This window comes from Lathamus discolor, chromosome 1, assembly GCF_037157495.1.
Source record: "Lathamus discolor isolate bLatDis1 chromosome 1, bLatDis1.hap1, whole genome shotgun sequence".
Taxonomy (NCBI): domain Eukaryota; kingdom Metazoa; phylum Chordata; class Aves; order Psittaciformes; family Psittacidae; genus Lathamus; species Lathamus discolor.
In genome coordinates this window covers 65,182,526-65,204,352 of record NC_088884.1, presented here as the reverse complement: position 1 = coordinate 65,204,352, position 21,827 = coordinate 65,182,526, and the positions used below count along the sequence as shown (strand labels likewise).

The 21,827-nt window shown below is 45.9% G+C and overlaps 1 protein-coding gene across 1 annotated transcript; it reads right to left on the bottom strand.

Annotated features, from left to right (window-relative positions):
• Nucleotides 1-1,570: 1,570 nt before the first annotated feature.
• On the bottom strand, nt 1,571-20,691 carry LOC136006078 (uncharacterized). The gene is made up of 8 exons (XM_065664089.1): nt 20,605-20,691; nt 15,212-15,395; nt 10,410-10,453; nt 10,093-10,191; nt 9,852-9,988; nt 5,966-6,363; nt 5,314-5,429; nt 1,571-4,732 (listed from the first exon to the last, which is right to left on the bottom strand). Exons 1-8 carry the CDS (start codon nt 20,689-20,691, stop codon nt 4,724-4,726), a joined length of 1,074 nt encoding a protein of 357 aa, XP_065520161.1. The 3' UTR covers nt 1,571-4,723.
• Between the last annotated feature and the right edge of the window lie 1,136 nt (nt 20,692-21,827).

Genomic DNA, 21,827 nt, shown 5'->3' with positions numbered 1-21,827 from the left:
TTCTGATTTCTGAGTTACTATTGATAAATATTGTTCAGCTGAATCACTGATATGAGGCCTATTTGGTCTCATTTGGTATGTTTACTTTTACTATCACATTAGATAGAGCGGTCTGTATTTCACTTCCTCGTTCTCACACACACACACAAAGGGGAGAACTGAGCTGAACGTGAGGTCTCTTCCTGATTACTCTTTGACCACAGACTGATTTCCTAGACAAAGAAAACCAAAACAATTGCTTGAAATAAACATTTCTTTGTAGCATTATACATAAGCAGAATCTAGACAACTGAACAGGTATCCAGAGCCACTGTTTTCTGTGGCCAAGTCACAGCAGCTCTTGCCAGACACCACCAGGGCACAGCAAGGGCCAGCTACACCCTAAGAGGTGAGGAGTCGAGTCAATCAAGATAAAGGAAACAGCAATGAAGGAGCCTTGCTAGCCAGGGCCCATCCAGTGTAGCCAGAAAAGGAGAGCAAGGTGGGCCCAGGGCTAGCAGCCAGGATCAGCCAAAAGTCCACATTTTTAGTCTGATGAGGCAGATCCTAGGCAAGTCAACCCTCAGGATGGGATCAGGTCTTGTGATGGCAACCAAGGTCACATACAGGCACAGTGATCACAGGGCTGGTCCACAGAGATGAAGACAGGTCTGAGGTCAACACAGAAAATCAGTTCACAGGTTAGGAAACAGATCAACAGAATCCATGGTTGGCCATGGACATAGACTTAGGCATGGGTGTGACAGTGATGACAGGCAGACTCACACCATAGCTCATGCAGGGATTAATAGAGCAGATGTGAGCTTACATGTAGCTCCTGGACCATCTATGGGCAGTATGCCAAAGGAAGGCCCTAGTGACGGTGGCAGCTAAGGGGGTTTGTTCTTCAATGCTAAGAGATAGAGACCATAATTGCCTTCAGTATTTATTGTGAAAAAAATTTGGAGTTTTTTCTTGCTTGTGACATAGGATTGTCACAGCCTTGCTTTGGCCAAGAGCTTGTTATAATGCAAATAGGGCTGAGTGTGGTAAGCTAAAGCCAACAGGACAACGTATACAAGAACTAAACATGATGAGTGTTGGATCAACAAGCAACGGAACCATCCTGAAAGATGCTAGGCAGGTATACTATGATATCATTTGGTTGTCAGCCTGTGCCAACAATTGGCTACAAAGACCTTCAGCAATAGAGATTGAGGGGGGGATACTTGATCCGCTTCATAAATTGAGCTTAGTAGTTTCACATTTTGGTCTTCACATTGTGTTTCTCTTCCACTCGTAAGAACTTGTGTGGTCAATTTTCTCTGCCTCTTAAAGACCAGCTTGACAGCACCAGCTCCTGAACTTGTAAGATGTAAAGACCCATCTCTAAACAAGAGGACACACCTACCAAAGTGGACATTATTTAGTTGAGGAGCGCTGCCATTTTGTGGGTTACAGGTTGACTTCTCTGAGTTTCCATAAGCCAAATTCTCTTTAGGCTGCAGTGGTCCAAAACTCCGAGTAATTCTATTGACTCTGTTAAAAGATTAGCAATTCTAATGAGAGAAGAAGCAGGCCCAATCACAGCTTTAGAGTTCGATGACTATAATGAGTGTAAGTCAATGAATATTTATTCAAGTCTTGCAAAAATAAGTTAGCATCGGGAGTAGGGGATGGAGAGAGGTTCTATTCCCAAGCGCTTAGTACTGACAGCAGAATTCATACCTCTTCACAATACAAAAGAGCAAACAAGGCCTCCCAGCTTGACTACTGCAAGTGATAAGGCTGCATCCTACACTTCTTTGTGCAGCCTAGCATGCCTTGTTTTTCGAGGAGCTCCCAGTGGATACATCTAGCGCTCCAGCTCCAGCATGGGCTTGCAGATAAAAATATTTTCTTACTTCTCTTAGCCACTTGAGTGGAAATGCTGAAATGCAGTGACCATGGACACTGTAACTGTCATTCCACAGCCACACCACCTGGTGTGTGGAGGGTTTGCTTCTGTCGAATAGAACATTTGTGGATTTTTTAAGTTACTCTTTTGAGATCAAGCGCTGCTGTCACTTATGCGTTATAGCTCCCACTGAGTCAGTGGGAAAATCTCTAGGTTAGCACAGTCTTTCAAATGCAGGCAAGTGTTTCAGTGATTAATGATGAGATGTTAGTATAGCAAGAACTGGCACTTACTGTGATTAATTCCTCAGTTTAAAACAGAAACAAATACTTATTTACATGGCAAGCTGTGAACTTCTGGATCTGCTGCACCAGTAAACCGTGGACACTGGTGGTAGGACAGGGTCAAAAGAGATCTGAGAAAGTCATGGTAACAAGTCCATAAACAGACATTAAAGGATGCAGGGCTCCCAACCACAGTCATTATGGATATTAAAGTAGTGTGACTGGATCATAATGAACCACAGATAATGGCCAGGCTTGTCTGCTCTCCCTAAAAAACATTTCTTCATACTAGATACTAAGTAGTCTGGACTATACTCTCTATCCCAATGGGACATTTTATGTGAGTTTAAGTTTTCTTTTGTTCCTCTTGCTGCATGAGGTAGGAGACAAGGTTAGCTAGGAGGACAGCAAAGAGATGTTCCTTTTGGTACCCTTTGCCAAAGATTCATTTTTCAAGAGTCAAGGAAATAGCCTGTTTTCATGAAAACGCCTTAGTTGAAGTAAGTTACAATGAATTAATCAAGCAGTTGGGTGCTAATTTAGCAGTCCTTTCCCAATCAGTGTATACACCACTGGGCCATATCAGAGGGAGAACAAGGTTAGCAGAATATTGGACGTGGGACATTGTTCCTAATTCTGGCTGCTACCTGCCTCCATTTCCACATCCAGAAGTTTTTCCATCAGGGATCTTTAGCACTGTCATCAAGACTCTGAGTTGAAAGCTGTCTATCCAAGACATTGGTAGCTTTTGGAAACTGGAGAATGTTAGCAACATTTTATGATTATCTTCTACATATAAGCAGTAAGGCAGCTGGCCATATACTGTGGGTGAAATCTCTCAGTAGAGGACCAGAAATAATATTGGTCCATTGTTTGATGGGGTCAGTCACCTCACAGATAGGGACATAGACAAAGCAGAGGTGTTTAATGCCTTCTGTGCCTCAGTCTTCAACACCAGTGATGGGGCCTGGATCCCCTGAACCCCAGTGTTGGAAGGCCATGACTGCAGGATGATAAACTGCCAGCCAGCCCTGAACTTGTTTGAGACTTGCTGCTCATCTCGCTGGATGTGCAGAAACCTATGGGGCCCAATGGGATTTAACCCACTGGGGACTGAGAGATCTGGTTGGTTCCATTACTTTTCAATGGTTTTGGAAGTCTGGAAAGGTCCCAATCAACCGAAAGCTGCAAACGTTGTCCCAGTTTTCAAGAATGATAAGAAGGAAGACCCCGGTAATTATAGTACTGTCTGTCTCACTTCAGTGCCAGGTAAAATTATGGAGAGGGAGTTACTGAAAAACACTTGAGAGACAACGCAGCCACTGGTCATAGCCAGCATGGGTTCATGAGCAAAAAGTCCTGCTTATCCAACTTAATTTCCTTTTATGACAAGGTCACCCATCTAGTTGACCAAGGGAAGCCAGTAGATGTGGTGAGTTTGGATTTTAGCAAAGCTATTTTATACTGTCTCTCACAGTATCCTTCTGGATAAACCATCCAGCACACAGTTAAACATACACTAGGTGAGCAATTGGCTGATGAGTCAGGCTCAAAGGGTTATAGTAAATGGTGTGTAACTGTTTCTCGAGTCAGGCTCCTTGAGAAAACCGGTGAGGTTCTCAAGGGCTCAATTTTAAGTCCACTGCACTTTAATGGTTTTATAAATTATCTGGATTAATTATCTACATTAAGGAAGTTTGCCAACGATACTAAACTAGGAGGAGCTGTGGACTCCCTCGAGGACGAAAAGGCCTTAAAGTGAGATGTGGATGGACTAGAGAGCTGGGCAAATACACGAAATGTAACAAGGGCAACTACCAGATCCTGCACCTGGGACAGGGTAATCCTGGTGCTGATCTCCTCTCTCTGGTGTCCATCAACAGGACATGAGGAAATGGAATGAAGCTGCACCAGGGGCAGTTCAGCTTGGGCATTAGGAAAAGGTTCTTCACTGTGAGAGTGGTTGCACTGGCTCCCCAGGGAAGTGGTCATGGCAGCAAGCCTGTTAGAGACTTCAAGGAGCATCTGGATGACACTTTTAACCATATGGTTTAGCTTCAGATGGTCCTGCGAGGAGCAGAGAGTTGAACATGATGATCCTTATGTGTTCCTTCCATATATCTTTGGGATATTCTGTAATTCTATGATTCTATAAATGGAAGATTCTGAAATTAAAATTAAAGTATGTAATTAAGATCCTTTAACAATTGCACTTTGGACTTGCTGTTATTTGAAATGGATACAGCAGAAGTCTATATTGTGATAGCCCAGAATATTTCTTTCTCACAGATGCCATATGAAATGTATTTCCTAGATGTTCAGTGATCTACTTAGCCATAGATTTCTTTCACCCTGTTTCACTAAATATGCCATTTGTTAGAAAGCATTTCTAATACATTGAAATCAAAATGCTGCAGATCTTATATTAGTTTTGCTATCTTTTGGTACACAGTCCTGCCAGGCCAAGGATGCGCTGGATTCATTCAAGCAGGGTCTCTTGTCTCCAGGGTCACAAACTTTCAGCATCATTGGTGAACACACTCTCTCTTCTCTGTCCTGCCTTTCAGAAGGTCTGAAACAAATAAAAAACAAAGGCTGGATTTTCCCAAGGCACAGACATTCTCTTTTGAACAACTTTTCCCATCTTGCAGGACCTGTATCCTTCAGACTAGTCAAGGAAGTTGCTGAAACAAATCTGTAAGGGACCTTAATGAAGTACATAGGGGCCCAAGTGACTGCAAAGAGGTATCAGACCAACACTGATGCTGACAGAAAGTGGCTGAGCAGCATCACTTGGGGAGCAGAAACCCATGCTCAGATCCAGATTAAAAAGAAATCTGGTGGAGGGTTTCTGGGTTGAGAACTGAGTTTCAGCTGATAATCAAGGGATTTCCCACCCTGGAGCCTGAAGGGGAAAAGATGCACTTTCAGCCTTTGCTGCATAATATGACTGAAGAAAATCCACAATGCTTCTCTCCCAGTGGGACAGGACAATTCCTATGATTTTACTATATTATTTTTCCAAAAGCGCGCTGCAGCACTCTTTAAACTCTGTCTAGGTATGAACTGCTTCTTTTCTGCTCTTTACAGCTCAGTGACCCCAGACTGCACACTATTTCATGTGGTTCCCCCCGTCCCTCAGACTGTACTAACCTCAAAGACACCCCGGAGCTTCAAACAATTCTTAGTTATCTCTGATTGAAAGCCCACAGTCCAGGAATCATCAGCAGCATGTCCTCGGATGAAGGTTTTCCAACAGTCAGTATAGTCTGGAGAAATGAAAGTAAGATGACTAATCCAAGTTTATTCAGATCTCAGACAAGCTCAGGGAGCAAGACTTTTTAACCTCTTCCTTGTGCCCATGACACAGAGACAGCTTGGCCGTGAGCAGGATGGATGCTCTCCACTCCATATTTGGAACTAATGCCATTCTCTCTGGGCACCTTTTTTTTTTCCTCTCTTATCAGCGGAAGGCCCCTTCAACCAGACTTATCCCAGCAGCTGCATTCAGTCCCTTAGGACAAAGGAAAAGCACTATCTCCCATCTCTTCAGGAGTGACGGAAAGACGGTATCTCTAAACAAGGGAGAATTCTCATACAGAACTAGTGGCTAAGAGTCCTGCCCCCCTTCTACAATACTTTAACACCTTTTTTTGGATGCAACAGTCACTGAACAGTGGTGGATGTGCCCCCAGAGAAGCTGGGCAGGACACTAGACACAGAAGTAAGTCCATATCAGATTCACCCATGCACGAAGTTCACCAGTTCACCCTTTCCCAGTCCCACAAAGCATGGGAAACCTTGCCTTTAATTTCCATGACAGAAATGGTTACATCCACTGAGCTCACAAGGTTCTTCAGATTTTGGCGGATTTCTCTATTATCTATGCAAAAAAGCCGTGCTACATATATGTTTATGCTCACATACGAGTGCTTCTTTAAGAAATGCAGTATTTTACGGCAGCAGTTCTCACAGGGGCTCCAGGACAAGTACCAGGTGAGGGAACAGTTGACATGATTGTATTTTCTTGTCTGAAAGATCTTCTCCAGGAAGTAGACTTCAGCGTGGTAATGATAATTTTTGACCCAGTGTTTCCAAGGTCTGCCAGTCTCACCCCACTTCACTATGCATAGTAGGTATGTATCCCGTGGAGCTTTATGAGGGTCAAAATGATGCTTTAATGTTTGCTTAGGTATATACATGCTGCAAGAGAAGAGAAGCTTTGAGGAATCACTCATTACAACTTTGTTTTCAGTAGTTCTTCAGTACAGTAAAAAAGGGGGAGGGTGGAAGAAATGAAATTAGAAGGACAAAACACAAGAGAGCAATACAAAGACAATGGAGAGGTAGGCACCACGGCCAGGTAAGGGAATCAAACCCTAAACCACCTAATCCTCCCTTTGTCTGCAATTGCATTCAGAACATTCACCTCCTCACCTCTCCCTATGGCTGTCTTCTTCCCCATTAGTGTGAAGATTTCTAAAAGCTTTCCATATCTTTTTAAGTGTCAGACATTTTTCCAGGGCTTCTGTATAGCCCTTTTTGACACAGGGAGCCACTGTGAAATTCATAAAAAATAAAAAAAAAAAAAAAAGAAAGAAAAAATAAAACCACTGATAAATTAAGAAGCTGAGTATTCCTCCTGCTATTTCTATTTTTGTAAGGATTAGCACAGTCAGCATAATCCTACATGACAGAAAGCATAAGAAGTACTCTATACAAAAAGATGCAGCTCCCAAGAACACCATTTTCTGATAGTCCATTTCTTAGATCCAGATCTATGCAGTTCAGAACAGACCCCTAAATATTGCCATTTAAATAACTGTACAAAGCTTGCCAGTGTTGACTGTGATCGTATCCTCTCTATCACTAATTACCCATAATACATAAATAATATTTGAAGTCACCGTTAGCACTTTTGTAGACTTTGTACAATTGCTTTATGCAGAGATTTATATGAGAATGCACTTCAGATACATATATTCCATATTAGAGTAATTCAGAATAAGAGTAGACAACTGAACAGACACTTAACAGAGAAGGAATAAAGCTGTAGGTTATTTCATAGATTAACACCCACCAATAACCAAAGAAACCACTACCTGAACTAAGGAAAAATGAAATCTTGTCAATCAAGCGACTGTTACATATTTTTTAGCTACAGGATTCAACACCTACGTAAAAAAACATCCCATTTGTCTGAGCCAGTCAGAAGGCTTTGTCTTCTTACCCTGCCTCCTTCCATCATCCCAGCCTCCTACACATTAAAATACTTATGTACATAAACCAGCTTATAAACCACTGAGTATCTCTGTTTATTTTCACCATGTAAACTCTGTGGTGTATAAACCACAGACACAATGTACGAAGATTTATTTATCAGATTTTCTACTGAATTTATGTAAATGTAGCACATGTGAATGACACCAAATGTTTCATTCAGAAATATTTTTATTATTATTATTATACTTCATTCCTTTTGTATTTTGGGAACAAAGAGAGAGAAATGAAGCACAGGCTTAACTATATATTTTTTTCTTTTCTGTGGTGCTGAAATAGATGTAATTTTTTAATTTCTAGTATGTCATTTGAAAGTTGGTGTCTATTAGCTTAAATTTCTTCAAAACTTGATGATTAGGGAACATATATATAAAATAAGTATATGAAACGTATATAATTGTGTGTGTTTGTGCATGTGTATACAAGAAATATAGTGACTGATTGAAGTACACCAAGGAAAATACATTGAACTCCCAATACTCAAGCCCAATCAGTTCATCTAATTCTTACAGAAGACATCTTTAAGCTTTTGGAAAGCAGTATTACAATAGATTACAGAGATCTGATTTGTTCAAAGATATCTATAGCTGTTGCCATCTAATTATAGCACACAGGTCTTAACATGGTCTTAAGCATCCTCTTGCCTGTATCTTGACTATAAAACATTGCATTTTGGATAAACTATTGCAGTGGGGGTCCTGTGCATATTTTCACGGACATAAAGCTACTGCTTTAGAACCATCTTGCAATGCACTAAACTTCAAGATATAACCACCTTAAAAATGTGTTAAGCCAAGCGAAATTTATTGTGTAATCAAGTTAATGCAATATAAAGAGAAGTCTGCATTTTTATAAATATCTGCTACAGATAATACTTGCTATTTTTTAAATAACATCAATTTAAACAGCTCTAACAGAAGGGCAGATAATAAACTTAAAAAAAGAGCACAAAACATTCACACACTACAGAATATATACAGAATCCCAGCACCTCTTCCCTTTTGTCCCCAAACCAGATAAGAAAATACTTAAAATGAGTTGTGAGGTTACAGATAAATCGCCCAAAGCCATGTAATTGTTTTATTTTTTTTCAATTTTTAGTGTGATCACAACCAGCCCTTGCTGTTCAGCGCTGTTTTGTGTGGTACACATATATATACATGGAGCTTAACTCCAAAAAACCCAGCACACAATATCTGGTTCCTTGATACAAAATAGAAGACAAAATTCCAGACAAAATTCAGAGTTAACAAATAGTAATAAAAACTCCTAAAACCTTCTTAGTTTTCTTTCCCATTTTGGTGTATCAATCTCATGAAGGTGAACTTGCAACCCTTTCAGAACTTACGAGCTGGAGAGAAATGCACCAGCTGTAAAGACTGTGAGTATTAAAGGTGAATTGCACCCAAAAATGTTTAAGAGTTAGGGGAGGAAATGGCAGAGGCATGACAGCAAACATAACTGTCTCCTAGGTTTTATTTTCCTTCCCACTAATACACAGACTTGAAAATGTATAGACTGATTACAAATATCTCTTACAATGTGTTATTTATGCTATTTTTGTTGCTCCATCATCCATAACGTGGACAGGAATGCAATGAGTTTATTTTAAAATGCGCTAACTTTATGAAAACACCTCCTAAAACTAATATCTCTCTTATTAAAACTTTGCGTAATAAACTGCACCATTACAGGTATTGAAATATTTTCCTTCCTTCCTCTAACACTTTTTATTAGAAGCTATATAAAATTCTGCTTACTGCAAGATAATAACAGTAATAATGGTAATACATGAAAATAATGGTAATACATGAAAATACACAAGCATAAATGTGTCAAAACTTTAATCTGCTTTTTTCCGCCGTTGCTAACACTTTGCACAGCTGATGCACTTCTTTGGTAAACTTTGCATTAAAACTTTTTCTTTCCCCTCTGTTGGACAGAAAATGTCTGTTCTGATACTTCCTGTTTGCTCTCGAGCACAATAACTATCTCAAGACCTCAAAATAGCAGAGCAGGGAAGAAGCACTTTTGGATTCTCTTGCTGCCCAGCATTGGGGTGAGCCAGCTCCTGCCTTAGCCCTTCCACAACCTACCCCCACCTTTCCCACACTTTTATCTATTGCCTTTTGTGCCTGATTTATGGCTCCAGTGACAGTTTTACGCTGCAGGAACTTCCCCAACAGGCTCAGACTTCGCTGTGGCCCCTTGCCCACTGCAGTTACACCTCGGCTCCCACTCGGGTACACTGTCACCAGTATCACCCTCTCCCTTCTCCAAGAAAGACACAGATGTTGCACAGAGAAAGCACACCGCTGGGGTGACAAAGCAAGGGGTCCCCTTGGGTCAGAGCAACAACAACGCAGAGCTGCAGCCGGGGTGGGGTTTTCTGTCAGCTGTTTTGTTCTTACCCTCTCAGCCTTTCCTTGTACATGGCTTTTCCTCTCCCCGTGAGCCCCCTTTGGTGCTGTCCTTTCTGTTGTTGCAGGCAGGGCTCGGCACACGGCTGACGGCAGAGCACGCCTCCAGGCTCTGCTGGGGTCGGGTGCTGTAAGAGGAAAGGGAAAAAAACGGTTTGGCTGCGGTTGCTACTACAGGCATGCCCTCAGCAGCTCTTCTGTCACCCTTGGGCTGGGGAGTGAGGGCTGATACCTGCTTCCAGTTAAAAACAGTTGGACGACGTCTTTGGAGCCTGCTTGTGAGTTTGAAAGGGATGATAATGCTTTGTTGACAAAACCGAGATCTGTTCTTCTATGCAGGGAACTCCTCCCGGTGGTGCAGCTGTGGTGTGTGGCACGCAGGCCTTTCCCCCAAAGCACCCGAAGCTCAGCGCTGCCGAAAGCACAGCGGTTTGGCTTTGTGCATCACAAGATCTTCCCCTGCTGTCAGAGCTTTGTCAAGGACTCAGGTGCTCACTAATACCTCTGATGAGAGATTACACTCACAAGATATTAGCAAAGCTGACCCACCTTCCCTTCCAAACCCAGGCGGTAGAGAGGGTAGAGAGTTCCCCCTGTGGAGGAAGAGAAGGGACCATGTATTGGGAGCCTTGCAGAAGACATGGCGTTTGAGGAGCTGGTGATCATGTCTGCTCTCTTGGCCCTTGTGCGTAGGACCAGAGAAGCCCATACGCTACCAATTTAATCTGTAATTTACATACACAGGTCTGTGTGGTGCTGTGCTGCATGCATCATGGCGCACAAACCCTTTGGCCTCAGGAGGAACTTAGCTGGTAGTTTGTAACAGAGGAGCCTGCAGGCAGCTCCTGCCTGTACCAGTAGGTACCAGTGATTGCACCGCTGGCCCGGCCCTGCTGTTATCTGCAAGCGCAGCAGGAAGTTTTAATATCCTTTAGAAACAAGATTTTGTTCCTGTAAGAAAATAGATTCTCTTCATAGACAGGATCTGCGCAGTGTGCCATGGGGAAATTCATCTGGGGTCTGTCTAACGCTGCACAAACATGCCATGCCTATCTAAAGGAATGTTAGATTTACTCACTCCCTATACCCTTCTTACTCTGCCTTATTCAAACAATTGATTTATTAAGCCATTTGTTGGCAGGCGTTTCTTACTGAGATCCCTGCACCATCTTTCTTGCACAGCCTACTGAGATGCACACATCTTGGTGCTGGTGAGTATATGGGTAAGAGTGCAAGGGGGCAAAATCCATTTATTTTGAGAATGATAAAACAAAATCACATTCCCCTTCCTTGAGGTCTTTTTGAATTTTGTTACACTAGTTTCCTATGGAGACATGTAGGAAAGATAGTAACTCCCAAGTCCCACAGAGTTACTACCGTTCACGTAACCACTACGCTAGCAGAACAAAGTGCAGCTCAGCAGCTTTGCAAAGCTCCTTCTGGAAACACAGACAAGGGGAAACTAGCAAGACTTACAATCCTAGAGTGACACCAAGGAGCAGCTACAATTACCAGACACACGGGAGCTCTTACTCTGCTTGCAGGATCAACAGCACTGTGCATGCGGAGTTTAGCCGGCTCCATGCAAAGTCTGGCTGGTTTCATTAGCTGAGGCAAAGCACTGCCTGCTCAGGTCTGGAAACATTACACATACTTTCACAGGACAACAAGCCTAATCTAACAAAGACCAGATGTGTCTGGAGGGAACGCTGCAGAGACTGCAGATGTTCCTGAGACTAGAAGCCCGGAGGAGCAGGGGGCAATGACAGCAGAGTGACTCCTCATAGACCCAGGAAGGGACCAGCTCTGCCTTTCAGGTGTGCGATGCCATACTGTGTGCAGCAGAAAGAACTCTGTGGTTCAGGAGGGCAGGTTACTTCAGGCTCAACTAGGCTTCTCCTAGTACAGTGACAGAGCCATCTGGCCTTCCAGAAACCGGCCAGAAAAACACGACAGGGGAAAAATTCACAATTTAAGTTAAATCTACTGTGTGATAGGGAATAAGGAAAACTTAATTTTCTTTTCTCTGGCCCCAGTTTCTCCAGAGCCATTAACTTCAGAAAGATACAACATGAGCCAGGACAATTTTCTCTTGGCTTGAAGCAACAGACTGTGTCTATAGTGTGATTTTATAGTGACGCCTAAAGGAAAAGCAGCAGGGTAAGCTGTGAAATGGGCTCAAGTCCAAATCCCAAAACAACAGTCAAAGTTGGTTTATTGGGCTTGCATCATATCTTTGCAGGTGGTTTGAAGCAGGATAGCTCTACTTACTACAGCACTAGTTGTTCATGGGGCTGCAGCAGGACTGTCTCTGTTTTGGTATTGTTCTGCTGCCAGTTACCACCAGTACAGTTCAGTTATTAGGAAGGACAGGATGAACAGTTGTCCTCCATAGAGTTTTTAATGTTTAATTCTAATCTACTCAGTTCTGCAAGGGGTAGTAAAAGAACTTGGAGATCATCTCTGCAAAGGAACAGATGGATTTGGGCCAAAAATAACCAGTCATGCAAGCTAACCAAAATGGAATGCTGACATGTGATATGAAACAAGGTATCACAAGCTCCTGAAATTCAGTTTTCCAAGAAATACTTTTCCTGACTGACTTCAGCCAAGCTTGAAGAAGGCTGGGCAGGAATCAGCAGTTCTGTTTCCTGAAAAGCACCCACTGGATTAGGTGTTTTTATTCTGCAGGGGTTTTCTTCTGTAGTACAGTTGTTTCTGTAGTTCAGACACAAACAGCATCCCTCCATCCATTCCCTCACAGTCTCACTGGCTTTTCACCAACGTACGGTATTGTCCTCTGAAACACTGGTATCCTGTAGCAGGAAGGGATTCTACAGGTACGTAGCAAACAAAAAACAGACTAGGGACAACACAGGCCCCCTGAGGAAGCTTTCGGGAGAACTGGCTACACAGGACTTGGAGAAGGCTGAGGTTCTGAATGACTTCTTTGCCTCGGTCTTCACTGGCAAAGGCTCTGACTGCAACACCCAGTTCTTAGAAGGCAGACACAGGGACTGTGAGAATGAAGACCTTGGGCCCACTGTAGGAGAGGATCTGGTTTGAGACCATCTTAAAAATCTGAACGCGCACAAGTCCATGGGACCTGATGAAATCCATCCGCGGGTCCTGAAGGAGCTGGCGAATAAAGTTGCTAAGCCACTGGCCATCATATTTGAAAAATCATGGCAGTCAGGTGAAGTTCCTGATGACTGGAAAAAGGGAAATATAACCCCCATTTTCAAGAAGGGGAAAATGGAAGACCCGAGGAATTACAGACCAGTCAGTCTCACCTCTGTGCCTGGCAAAATCTTGGAGCAGATTCTCCTGGACGGCATGCTAAGGCACATGAAAAACAACAAGGTGCTTGGTGACAGCCAGCATGGCTTCACTAAGGGGAAATCCTGCCTGACCAATTCGGTGGCCTTCTATGATGGGGCTACAGAACTGATGGACAGGGGTAGAGCAGTTGATGTCATCTACCTGGACTTGTGCAAAGCGTTTGACACTGTCCCACACAACATCCTTGTCTCTAAATTGGAGAGATATCAATTAGATGGATGGACCACACTCGGTGGATAAAGAACTGGCTGGATGGCCGCACACAAAGAGTTGTGGTCAATGGCTCGATGTCCGGCTGGAGACCGGTAACGAGTGGTGTCCCTCAGGGATCGGTGTTGGGACCGGTCTCGTTTAACATCTTCGTCGCTGACATGGACAGTGGGATTGAGTGCGCCCTCAGCAAGTTTGCCGATGACACCAAGCTGTGTGGTCCGGTTGATCTGCTGGAGGGAAGGGATGCCATCCAGAGGGACCTTGACACGCTTGTGAGGTGGGCTGATGCCAACCTTATGAAGTTCAACCACGACAAGTGCAAGGTCCTACACCTGTGTCGGAGCAATCCCAGGCACAGCTACAGACTGGGCAAAGAAGAGATTCAGAGCAGCCCTGCAGAGAAGGACTTGGGGGTGCTGGTCGATGAGAAAATGAACATGAGCCGGCTTCAGTGTGCACTCACAGCCCAGAAAGCCAACCGTATCCTGGGCTGCATCAAAAGGAGCATGACCAGCAGGTCGAAGGAGGTGATCCTGCCCCTCTGCTCTACTCTTGTGAGACCTCACCTGGAGTATTGTGTGCAGTTCTGGTGTCCTCCACATAAAAAGGACATGGAACTGCTGGAACAAGTCCAGAGGAGGGCCACGAGGATGATCAGGGGACTGGAGCACCTCCCGTATGAAGACAGGCTGAGGAAGTTGGGGCTGTTCAGCCTGGAGAAGAGAAGGCTGCGTGGGGACCTCATAGCAGCCTTCCAGTACCTGAAGGGGGCCTATAGGGATGCTGGGGAGGGACTCTTCGTCAGGGACTGTAGTGACAGGACAAGGGGTAACGGGTTAAAACTTAAACAGGGGAAGTTTAAATTGGATATAAGGAGGAAATTCTTTCCTGTTAGGGTGGTGAGGCACTGGAATGGGTTGCCCAGGGAGGTTGTGAGTGCTCCATCCCTGGCAGTGTTCAAGGCCAGGCTGGATGAAGCCTTGTGTGGGATGGTTTAGTGTGAGGTGTCCCTGCCCATGGCAGGGGGGTTGGAACTAGATGATCTTGAGGTCCTTTCCAACCCTAACTATTCTATGAGTCTATGATTCTAAGTTGGGATGCCATGGAGACCAGTTTAAGAAGGGGTATGAACCTGAGTGTCACCCAGGAGCAGCTACCCAATTAATCTCCTTCCCACGGAGGGGGGGGGGGGACACACACACACGGGGGAGGGGGGGGAGGGGGGATGGGGTGGGAACGGGGGCGGGGGGAAAGGAAAGAAATTTCCCACAGAAACCTGCATCACAAAAGTGCCTATCAGAAAGCTGTAGAAGGAGTTTTTATAACGGCATGTAGTGACAGGACAAGGGGTAATGGTTTTAAGCTCAAAGAGGGTAGGCTTAGATTAGGTATTCCCTGTGAGGGTGGTGAGGCGCTGGCACGGGTTGCCCAGAGAAGCTGTGGCTGCCCCATCCCTGGCAGTGCTCAAGGCCAGGTTGGACAGGGCTTGGAGCAACCTGGTCTAGTAGAAGGTGTCCCTGCCCATGGCAGGGGGTTGGAACTGGATGAGCTTCAAGGTCCCTTCCAACCCAAAACTTCCTGTGATTCTATTACTATCAGCTCACTGCTCCTCTGAGCATTCTTCATTCGCTCCTACTTGGTACCCCTTTGCGTGCTCAGGAAGATGGACCGCCCCCCCATCCCAGCTCACCGCCTCTGCTGTGCCCAATCCTTCGCCTCCCAGGGGAGGCCACCAGCGGCCCCCCCCGCCCCCGTCCATCCGTTCGCCAGCTGTGCTTCCAACCCACCTCACTCACCAGCGATGACAAAGGTGATGGCAGCACCTACCAATGCCCTTCCCACCTCGGCGGCTCCGGAGGGCTGGAGCAGTGCGGCGGGCTGAACACCCACCACCACCACACTACCACCCTCAGGGGCAGAAGGGGAACAGGGGCCGGGAGCGTTCCCCACCGCGGCTGTCTGCTGCCCCTCGGTGGCCGCCTGACGGTGAAGCAGGGCAGACCCGGGGAACCCCCTCTGCCTCGGACCCCCTGCCCCCTGAGCTCAGCCTCCCCACCTCGACCTGTCGCAGAAACCTGCCGTCCCAGGACAGAGGATGCTCTGGCTTCCCGGAATGACCTGTCTGCAAAGCGCTGGCCTCGGGGGCCTTCTCCACCCATTCCCCATCCCTGTGGCCCAGGTCCAGCTTTCCCTCACATCAGGGCCACAGTCACTAAGTCTGGGTGGGCTCCAAGCCGCGGGGTTCACCTGTGGAAAGGGTTACGCTGCCTTCTTTTCAGCTTTGAGATGGAGCTGATTGCATAAAGCAAAAGCCCCTGAGGAGCTGCTTACTCAGGTCGATGCAGTTATATGTGGGCTAATGGGACTCATGCTCCTCCTGAAATGGTGCTCCCTTAGAGGTTTGAAGGGATTCAGGTGCCGCAGTGCCCCAGCCCAGGTCAAGGCCAGGATGCCCCTCTCCCTGGGCAGCAGCACAAGGGAGGAGCACACAAGTCAAGAGTCACAGCTCCCTGTGGCTATGCTTTGGGATAGGGAATAGCCAGCTTCCACACGGCTCTCCTAGGGGGAGCATCTGTCCTAGCGACCCAGCAAAAGTCTGTGGAAGAATCTATCTTAGCAGGTATGTAATGAACCCAGCCTCCTGCCTCACTCTGTGCAGTGCCTATGGCTGGCACATAAAAAGCAGCAGCGTCACCGCCTGTATACCCTAAACGCAAACAGCAGTCTGAGCAGGAGGTACTGCCAGTGCATCATCCTGAGGCCATACCTTCACCTCTTCTCAGCTAAGTATAACTTGTCAAAGACACGTGAATCACCTGATGCTTGCTCCAGACCTGCTAGGACTGCTGAGCCACCACAAAGCCTCCAGCCTCAGTTTCCCCTCAGCAAACAAAAAAGCACAGTAGCAGTTACCCGCTGCTATGTACACTGCTGAGGGTGGGGTGGGGACAGGAGGCGGGCAGTGACCCGTGGGGAAGGATTCATTAGGGCTGTATTTCCCTTTTGTCAGCTGTAGTAAGGAGCTGATGTTATTTTCAATCCTTTCCCATACCTGATAATTTAAGTCATGTCAAGCCAGGCCACGGGTAGATCATTTTGCCACATAGCTACCCAGGGTAATTATATTGAGTACCTTGCAGTTTGGACACCACTCATTCATAGAACAGAATCATAGAATCATCCAGGTTGGAAAAGACCTTTAAGATCACCAAGTCCAACTTACCCCAACTTTACCCCAGGACTGCCAAGGCAACCACTAAACCAGATCACTGAGGGTTTGTGAACACTTCCAGGGACGGTGACTCCCCCACTGCCCTGGGCAGCCTGTTCCAATGCCCGAGCACCCTCTCAGTGAAGAAATTGCTCCTAACACCCAATCTGAACCTCTCCTGGGGCATCTTGAGGCCATTACCTCCAGTCACTGCTAGGGTATCTAACCAGCATCTCAGCTGGGTTTTGCAGCTTCTTAGCTTCAAACTATCCAACCTCCACCATTGTCCATAACCAAGCCACAAAGTTAAGTGCTGGCTTGGAGACATACCCTAGGACATTGGTCCCTATGTTAAGGTAAGGTCTTTCACTGATATGGAAAGCTGCCTGCATCTGACTGCTGGTGAGCACAGGTCTTTGATGGACCAAGCAGAGAGGGATGGCGGAGATCCCTCAGTTAGCCTGAACATTTACTGTATTCTTAGTACACCACTTCCTAAAATACTGGGTCAGACCAGCTGGCCAGTTAACCTTCTTCTGACAACTTGTACAAAGAGAAACTCTCCTCCCCTTCCAACATCAGTTAGCAGGCAGTGTTGGCAGCCTCCAAAGTCAGCTGGCTACAGCACAAGGACAGGACTGGGGAGTGTTTCCCCCATGCCTGTCAACCTGCTTTTCTTTGTGTCTGACCAGTATTTTCCAACTGAGGCTGCCCCTACCTACCAAATGCCCAGTTCACAGTTCCCTTGATGTGCCCAACAACCTCAGACCAGCACACAGAGATTCCTTTAAGGCTCTGAAGTCAACAGCTGGTATTTACTGTTGTCAGAAGTTCCATTTTACTGGTACAGGGAAGTGTGAATACCTAGTCTAAGCAGGAGGCAGTTGCCTCAGGGCTTATGGTAAGGCTGTACTCCTATCTCACCGCTCCGCTTTCCAAGCAGAAGGTGCACTTCTCCAACATGTACCTCAAATACAAACAGCTGTGAGCATGGTAAGAACAACCCCAGACCAAGCCTGCTAACTCAAAGTGAAATCCTCCACACCACATGCAGTTTTCTCCCTGCAGAGAGGATGAGAAAGAGACAAAGAATCGCATGTGGCAGATCTGAGTCAGGGCACTGAAGACTCCACCGGAAAATGCTCAGACACCATAATGATGAAGGCAATCTAGGAACCTAGACGGAATAGACTGATTTTCTGTTCTCTTTTTGTCTTTCCTCCCCTCTACTCATTGTGGCCCACTTTTTTCTCATTGTGTCTATCTTTATTTTGTCGTCCAGGAATACATGTATTGCCACATTTAAATAAAGGATCAGATTATGCACTCAGGTATGCTGTTACATGCACAGAAAAATTTAAAACCTCAGTGCTACCCAAGTCCATGTGCAGCTTCGTACCTGAATCCCTCCCTCATGAGCGATTCTCCCAGTTACACAGATAGAACAGAAATCAGCATCCAGCCTGCTGGGCTAATTCCCTCTCTTTTGGCCTTAACTTCAGGAGCTTGAAAGTAGATGTTCATGTATTTCACCATAGGGGAGGTGTTAAAGCTCGGAAGACGATGTTACATAGAACCACCTGATTCTGAACATTTGCTTTTCCTCCTGTTTCTTGGTGCTCTAGCAGATCACTGCTAAGCAGGCTGCCAGCAGCCCTGGGCATTTCTATGACTGCATCAGCCAGTGCTGCGAGGGGCAGCTTCAGGTGCTCCAAGCAGCTCTCTCAAGCTGCTGGAATGTCAGTACACGAAAGACACATGCAGGGGACAGACGCTGAATCCCACGATCGGTGTATACCAATTCTCTGGGGACCAAATCACAGCAAAGGAGTGCAAGAGGCACTGGCGTTCACCACTGAGCTGTGCTGGGAAACATGGTGCTCCACAGCCGGCCCTGGCTGCTTGGCATCACTGCAGCTTTGTCCCCGCTCCCAAGTGCAGCTGGTGGATAGATCAGAGATCAGGCCTCCAGCTGGGGCCAGCACATGGCTCTGCAGAGCAGGTGGGTACTGACAGAAACTGAAATCTTCGGTGGTTTGTGTCCACGTGCTGCCTGCGAACTGCAGTGGCTGAGAAGAGATGAACTACATCTGGTTTGACCATCTCTGCTGCGGTTGTGGGGAAGTCTGGTGGGTGCAGTAAATGAAGAGAGACAGCTGAGGTGTTACCATGTTAGAGGATCACAAGCCAACATCTGCATCTTTGCACTAAAGTCAGGCAACACTGTGCAAGGAAGGTTACTTTGCATCTTTGACACTATTATTAGGCTGTTTACAACCATCGTAAAGCAACTTAGTCATGAGCAGAGTTATGAGAAGGTGTTCTCAGGTCTGTCTTAGCCCCAGAGTTTGCATGGAGGACACATCTGGGGTGAGAACGAGAACTTTCAGCAAGATGCTGTTCCCAACACAGACAGTCATGGCTGCTCCTCCTCCTTCATGACTAGGCTGTGCTGGGGAAGCAGTTTTATTTTGTCACAGCAGAATCTGGGAGCTCTTTCACGGTATGATTCTGTGGCTTTTCCTGACCTTGCACCCCTGGAAGAGACACAGTCAGTAATACAATCTCTTTGATGGTTTTCTTTTTCTTTGATGCCCCAAAAGATGTGTTTTCACAGCCTAATGTGAGCTGGGTCTCCATGGACAATCTGAATTAGATGAAGTGCAGGTAATTTTTAGCATCACCAGCTGATGTCAATGCTACATTCGCCTCCCCAGCTTCCACCCTTCACTGGATTCAATTCCTAGAAAAATGACACCCAGTTATAAAAGCTAAAGCCTCTCACTATTTTCTCTTCCCATCTCAGCGAAGGCCATTTAAATATTGTCAGACAAAAGCAGGTAAATCTTTTTCTTCCGTCAAGCCCCAGACAACATCCACTTGCAGATCCCATTCCACAGCTCTGAGCTTCACCGGCTCTACCATTCAGATGTAGAGCAGGTGACAGCCAGGGAGCCCCTCTCTCTAACACTTGCTAATGGCTTATGAATGCATGTGCAGGAGCCAGTCTTTGAGAAAAGGAGAGGGTTTACAGGTGGGGTAAGGGCCAGGCAGTGTGGGGATCCCTCTCTCAACCCCTGGCAGATTTGAAACATTAGCATCCTTTTCCCTAATCCCATTCTTCCCTGTAATTAGACACTTGCCTCACAGGTGATCTGCTCTTATAAGGATTTTCTGGGGCTTAAAAATCCAGATGACACAGATCGGGTACCTGTGACCTGCCTGAAAAGTATGTGTTAACTTGGAAGAGCTTGGCTGCTGGGATGTGATAGCAGAACTTGCAGACTGGCTGCCCACTTAAAACCTGCACAAGTGTAATTACAGTTATCCACTTGGCACATGATCCTCATTAGTTCTGTTCTGATATTCATTAACAATGGTGAAATACATGCAAGCCACCTCAGATGAGAGACGTGAAAGAAAGCAGGTGCCACAATACACAGTGAACTCGAGACAGCCTTCAACACACATGAAACCTCGCTACCACTTCAGTGCCCCACTTGAACTGAAGGCTCTGGCAGCAGTGGATTTTGCAGACTTTCCCTCTGGGTGAGTTGTAGGAAACTGCCCCCGTCAGCATGGGTAAGCAAAGAAGCCTCAGGAAAAAAGAGCTTTTGTTTCATTCCAAAGTTCACTGGTGTATTTGGGGAACAAAATACAGCCTGATCAGAGCATCCTTTTGGAGGTGGCTTCTGTTTTGAGGCTACTATGACCTTTGAAACACAGGGCTTGCTATTCCCCTCTGGTGGTGGAAAGAGCAGAAAACGTTTGAATGCAGCTACGTCTATGTGACTTGCTTGTAGTAAGGGGACATCTAACCAAGCCTGTAAGAGCAACCACACTATGACTAAAGGGAAGAGAGGAGAATTCTAGCAGAGAGGATGCTTGGAAATTTTTTGCCCATTACACACAATGTCTCCTTGCTCCCCAGGACTTTACACAACCCTGGCTCCAAGCTGTGCTGCTTGCAACTCTTACCCAGACTATCCCATATTCCAGCTGGTGGGCACTGGTAGGGAATGCTTCTAGAGATGAGTGCTTACAACTACAGCACTCCAGCGTCATGTGTACGGCAGGCACGGATAAAGGGTTGGGAAAGAAAGAGCAGTCCCATCAAACCCGAGAAATTTGGGTTGGCTTACTAACCTGCTTCCCACCTGCTTTTTGACACTCAGCTTTCCCGGCCTTCCAGGGAGTACCCTGGGTTTGTGCCATGTCTCCTCTGTTCCAGTCTGCCTTTCCACCGCTAACAAAGGGCCACATCATCCAGTAATTCTCAGGTGATTGTGAGACTGGGTTGTTAATGGGAGGAAGAAGCCTTGTCTCTTTCTCGACCTGCTCCCCTAAAGAGTAGAGAGAGAAGAAAACTGTATTTTAATATGAATGAGGGTCTAATTTTTGTTATTCTTTCTTGAACCCCTTCCTTCTACAAACATGGTCCAGACTGTGAGCTATGACCACTCTACAGGGGGCAGGCTATCTGGAGCCAAGTGCTGGGCGAGTACGAGGGCTGCAGGGCAGGAGTGTTTTCAGACACATAACCTGAGGAGTGTTCAAATAAAATAAAAATAAATAAAATCGAAAGTGCCTGCCTGGGAGAAAGGCCAGGCAAGCTCAACAGAATATAAGAGAGGGATTTCTACCTGCCTTCCTCAACCACACACATCCCAGACAGAGGAAAACATCTGTGGGGCAGTGTGGATCAGGTCATGGTTACTGATTCATTAATGCCAAGCCTGCATTCTGCCAGCTTGCTGAACCCCTTGATCATGAGCAGAATGACACAGCAACACCCAGTGACACTTCACAGTATTCACGAAACACAGATAACCCACGCTTCAGCTAGCTACTGCCGGACAGAAAAGCACCTAATCTACAGAAACCTTGAGGCAGCCTCTGCTGCTATGACATTAAGTGTTCACAAACGCTGTAGATGATGCCCTCAGTGAGATGGTTTAGTGGAGGCTTTGGCAGTGCTGGGGTGACAGTTGGACTTGATGATCTTAAAGCTCTTTTCCAACAAAGTTGATTTTATGGTTCTATGGCTCTATGATTGACCTGCTGATGAAACTGAGCTTAGCAATGCCTTGAGGAAACGCACATGACATGTCTGACCTAGTGGTCTGAGCTCCAGAGCTGGACTGAAAGTGTCAGCCAGCTGCTGCTTCCCCAGCTCCAGTCTATGTAAACCAGTGTGTTTG

Coding starts and splice junctions, on each gene's coding strand:
- LOC136006078 (XM_065664089.1), bottom strand. CDS start 20,691: ATGACGCTGGAGTGCTGTAGTTGTAAGCACTCATCTCTAGAAGCATTC. Junction 15,396..20,604: donor TGGAATATGGGATAGTCTGG/GTAAGAGTTGCA, acceptor CTTCACCGTCAG/GCGGCCACCGAGGGGCAGCA. Junction 9,989..10,092: donor CTGTTTTTAACTGGAAGCAG/GTATCAGCCCTC, acceptor TTCCTCTTACAG/CACCCGACCCCAGCAGAGCC.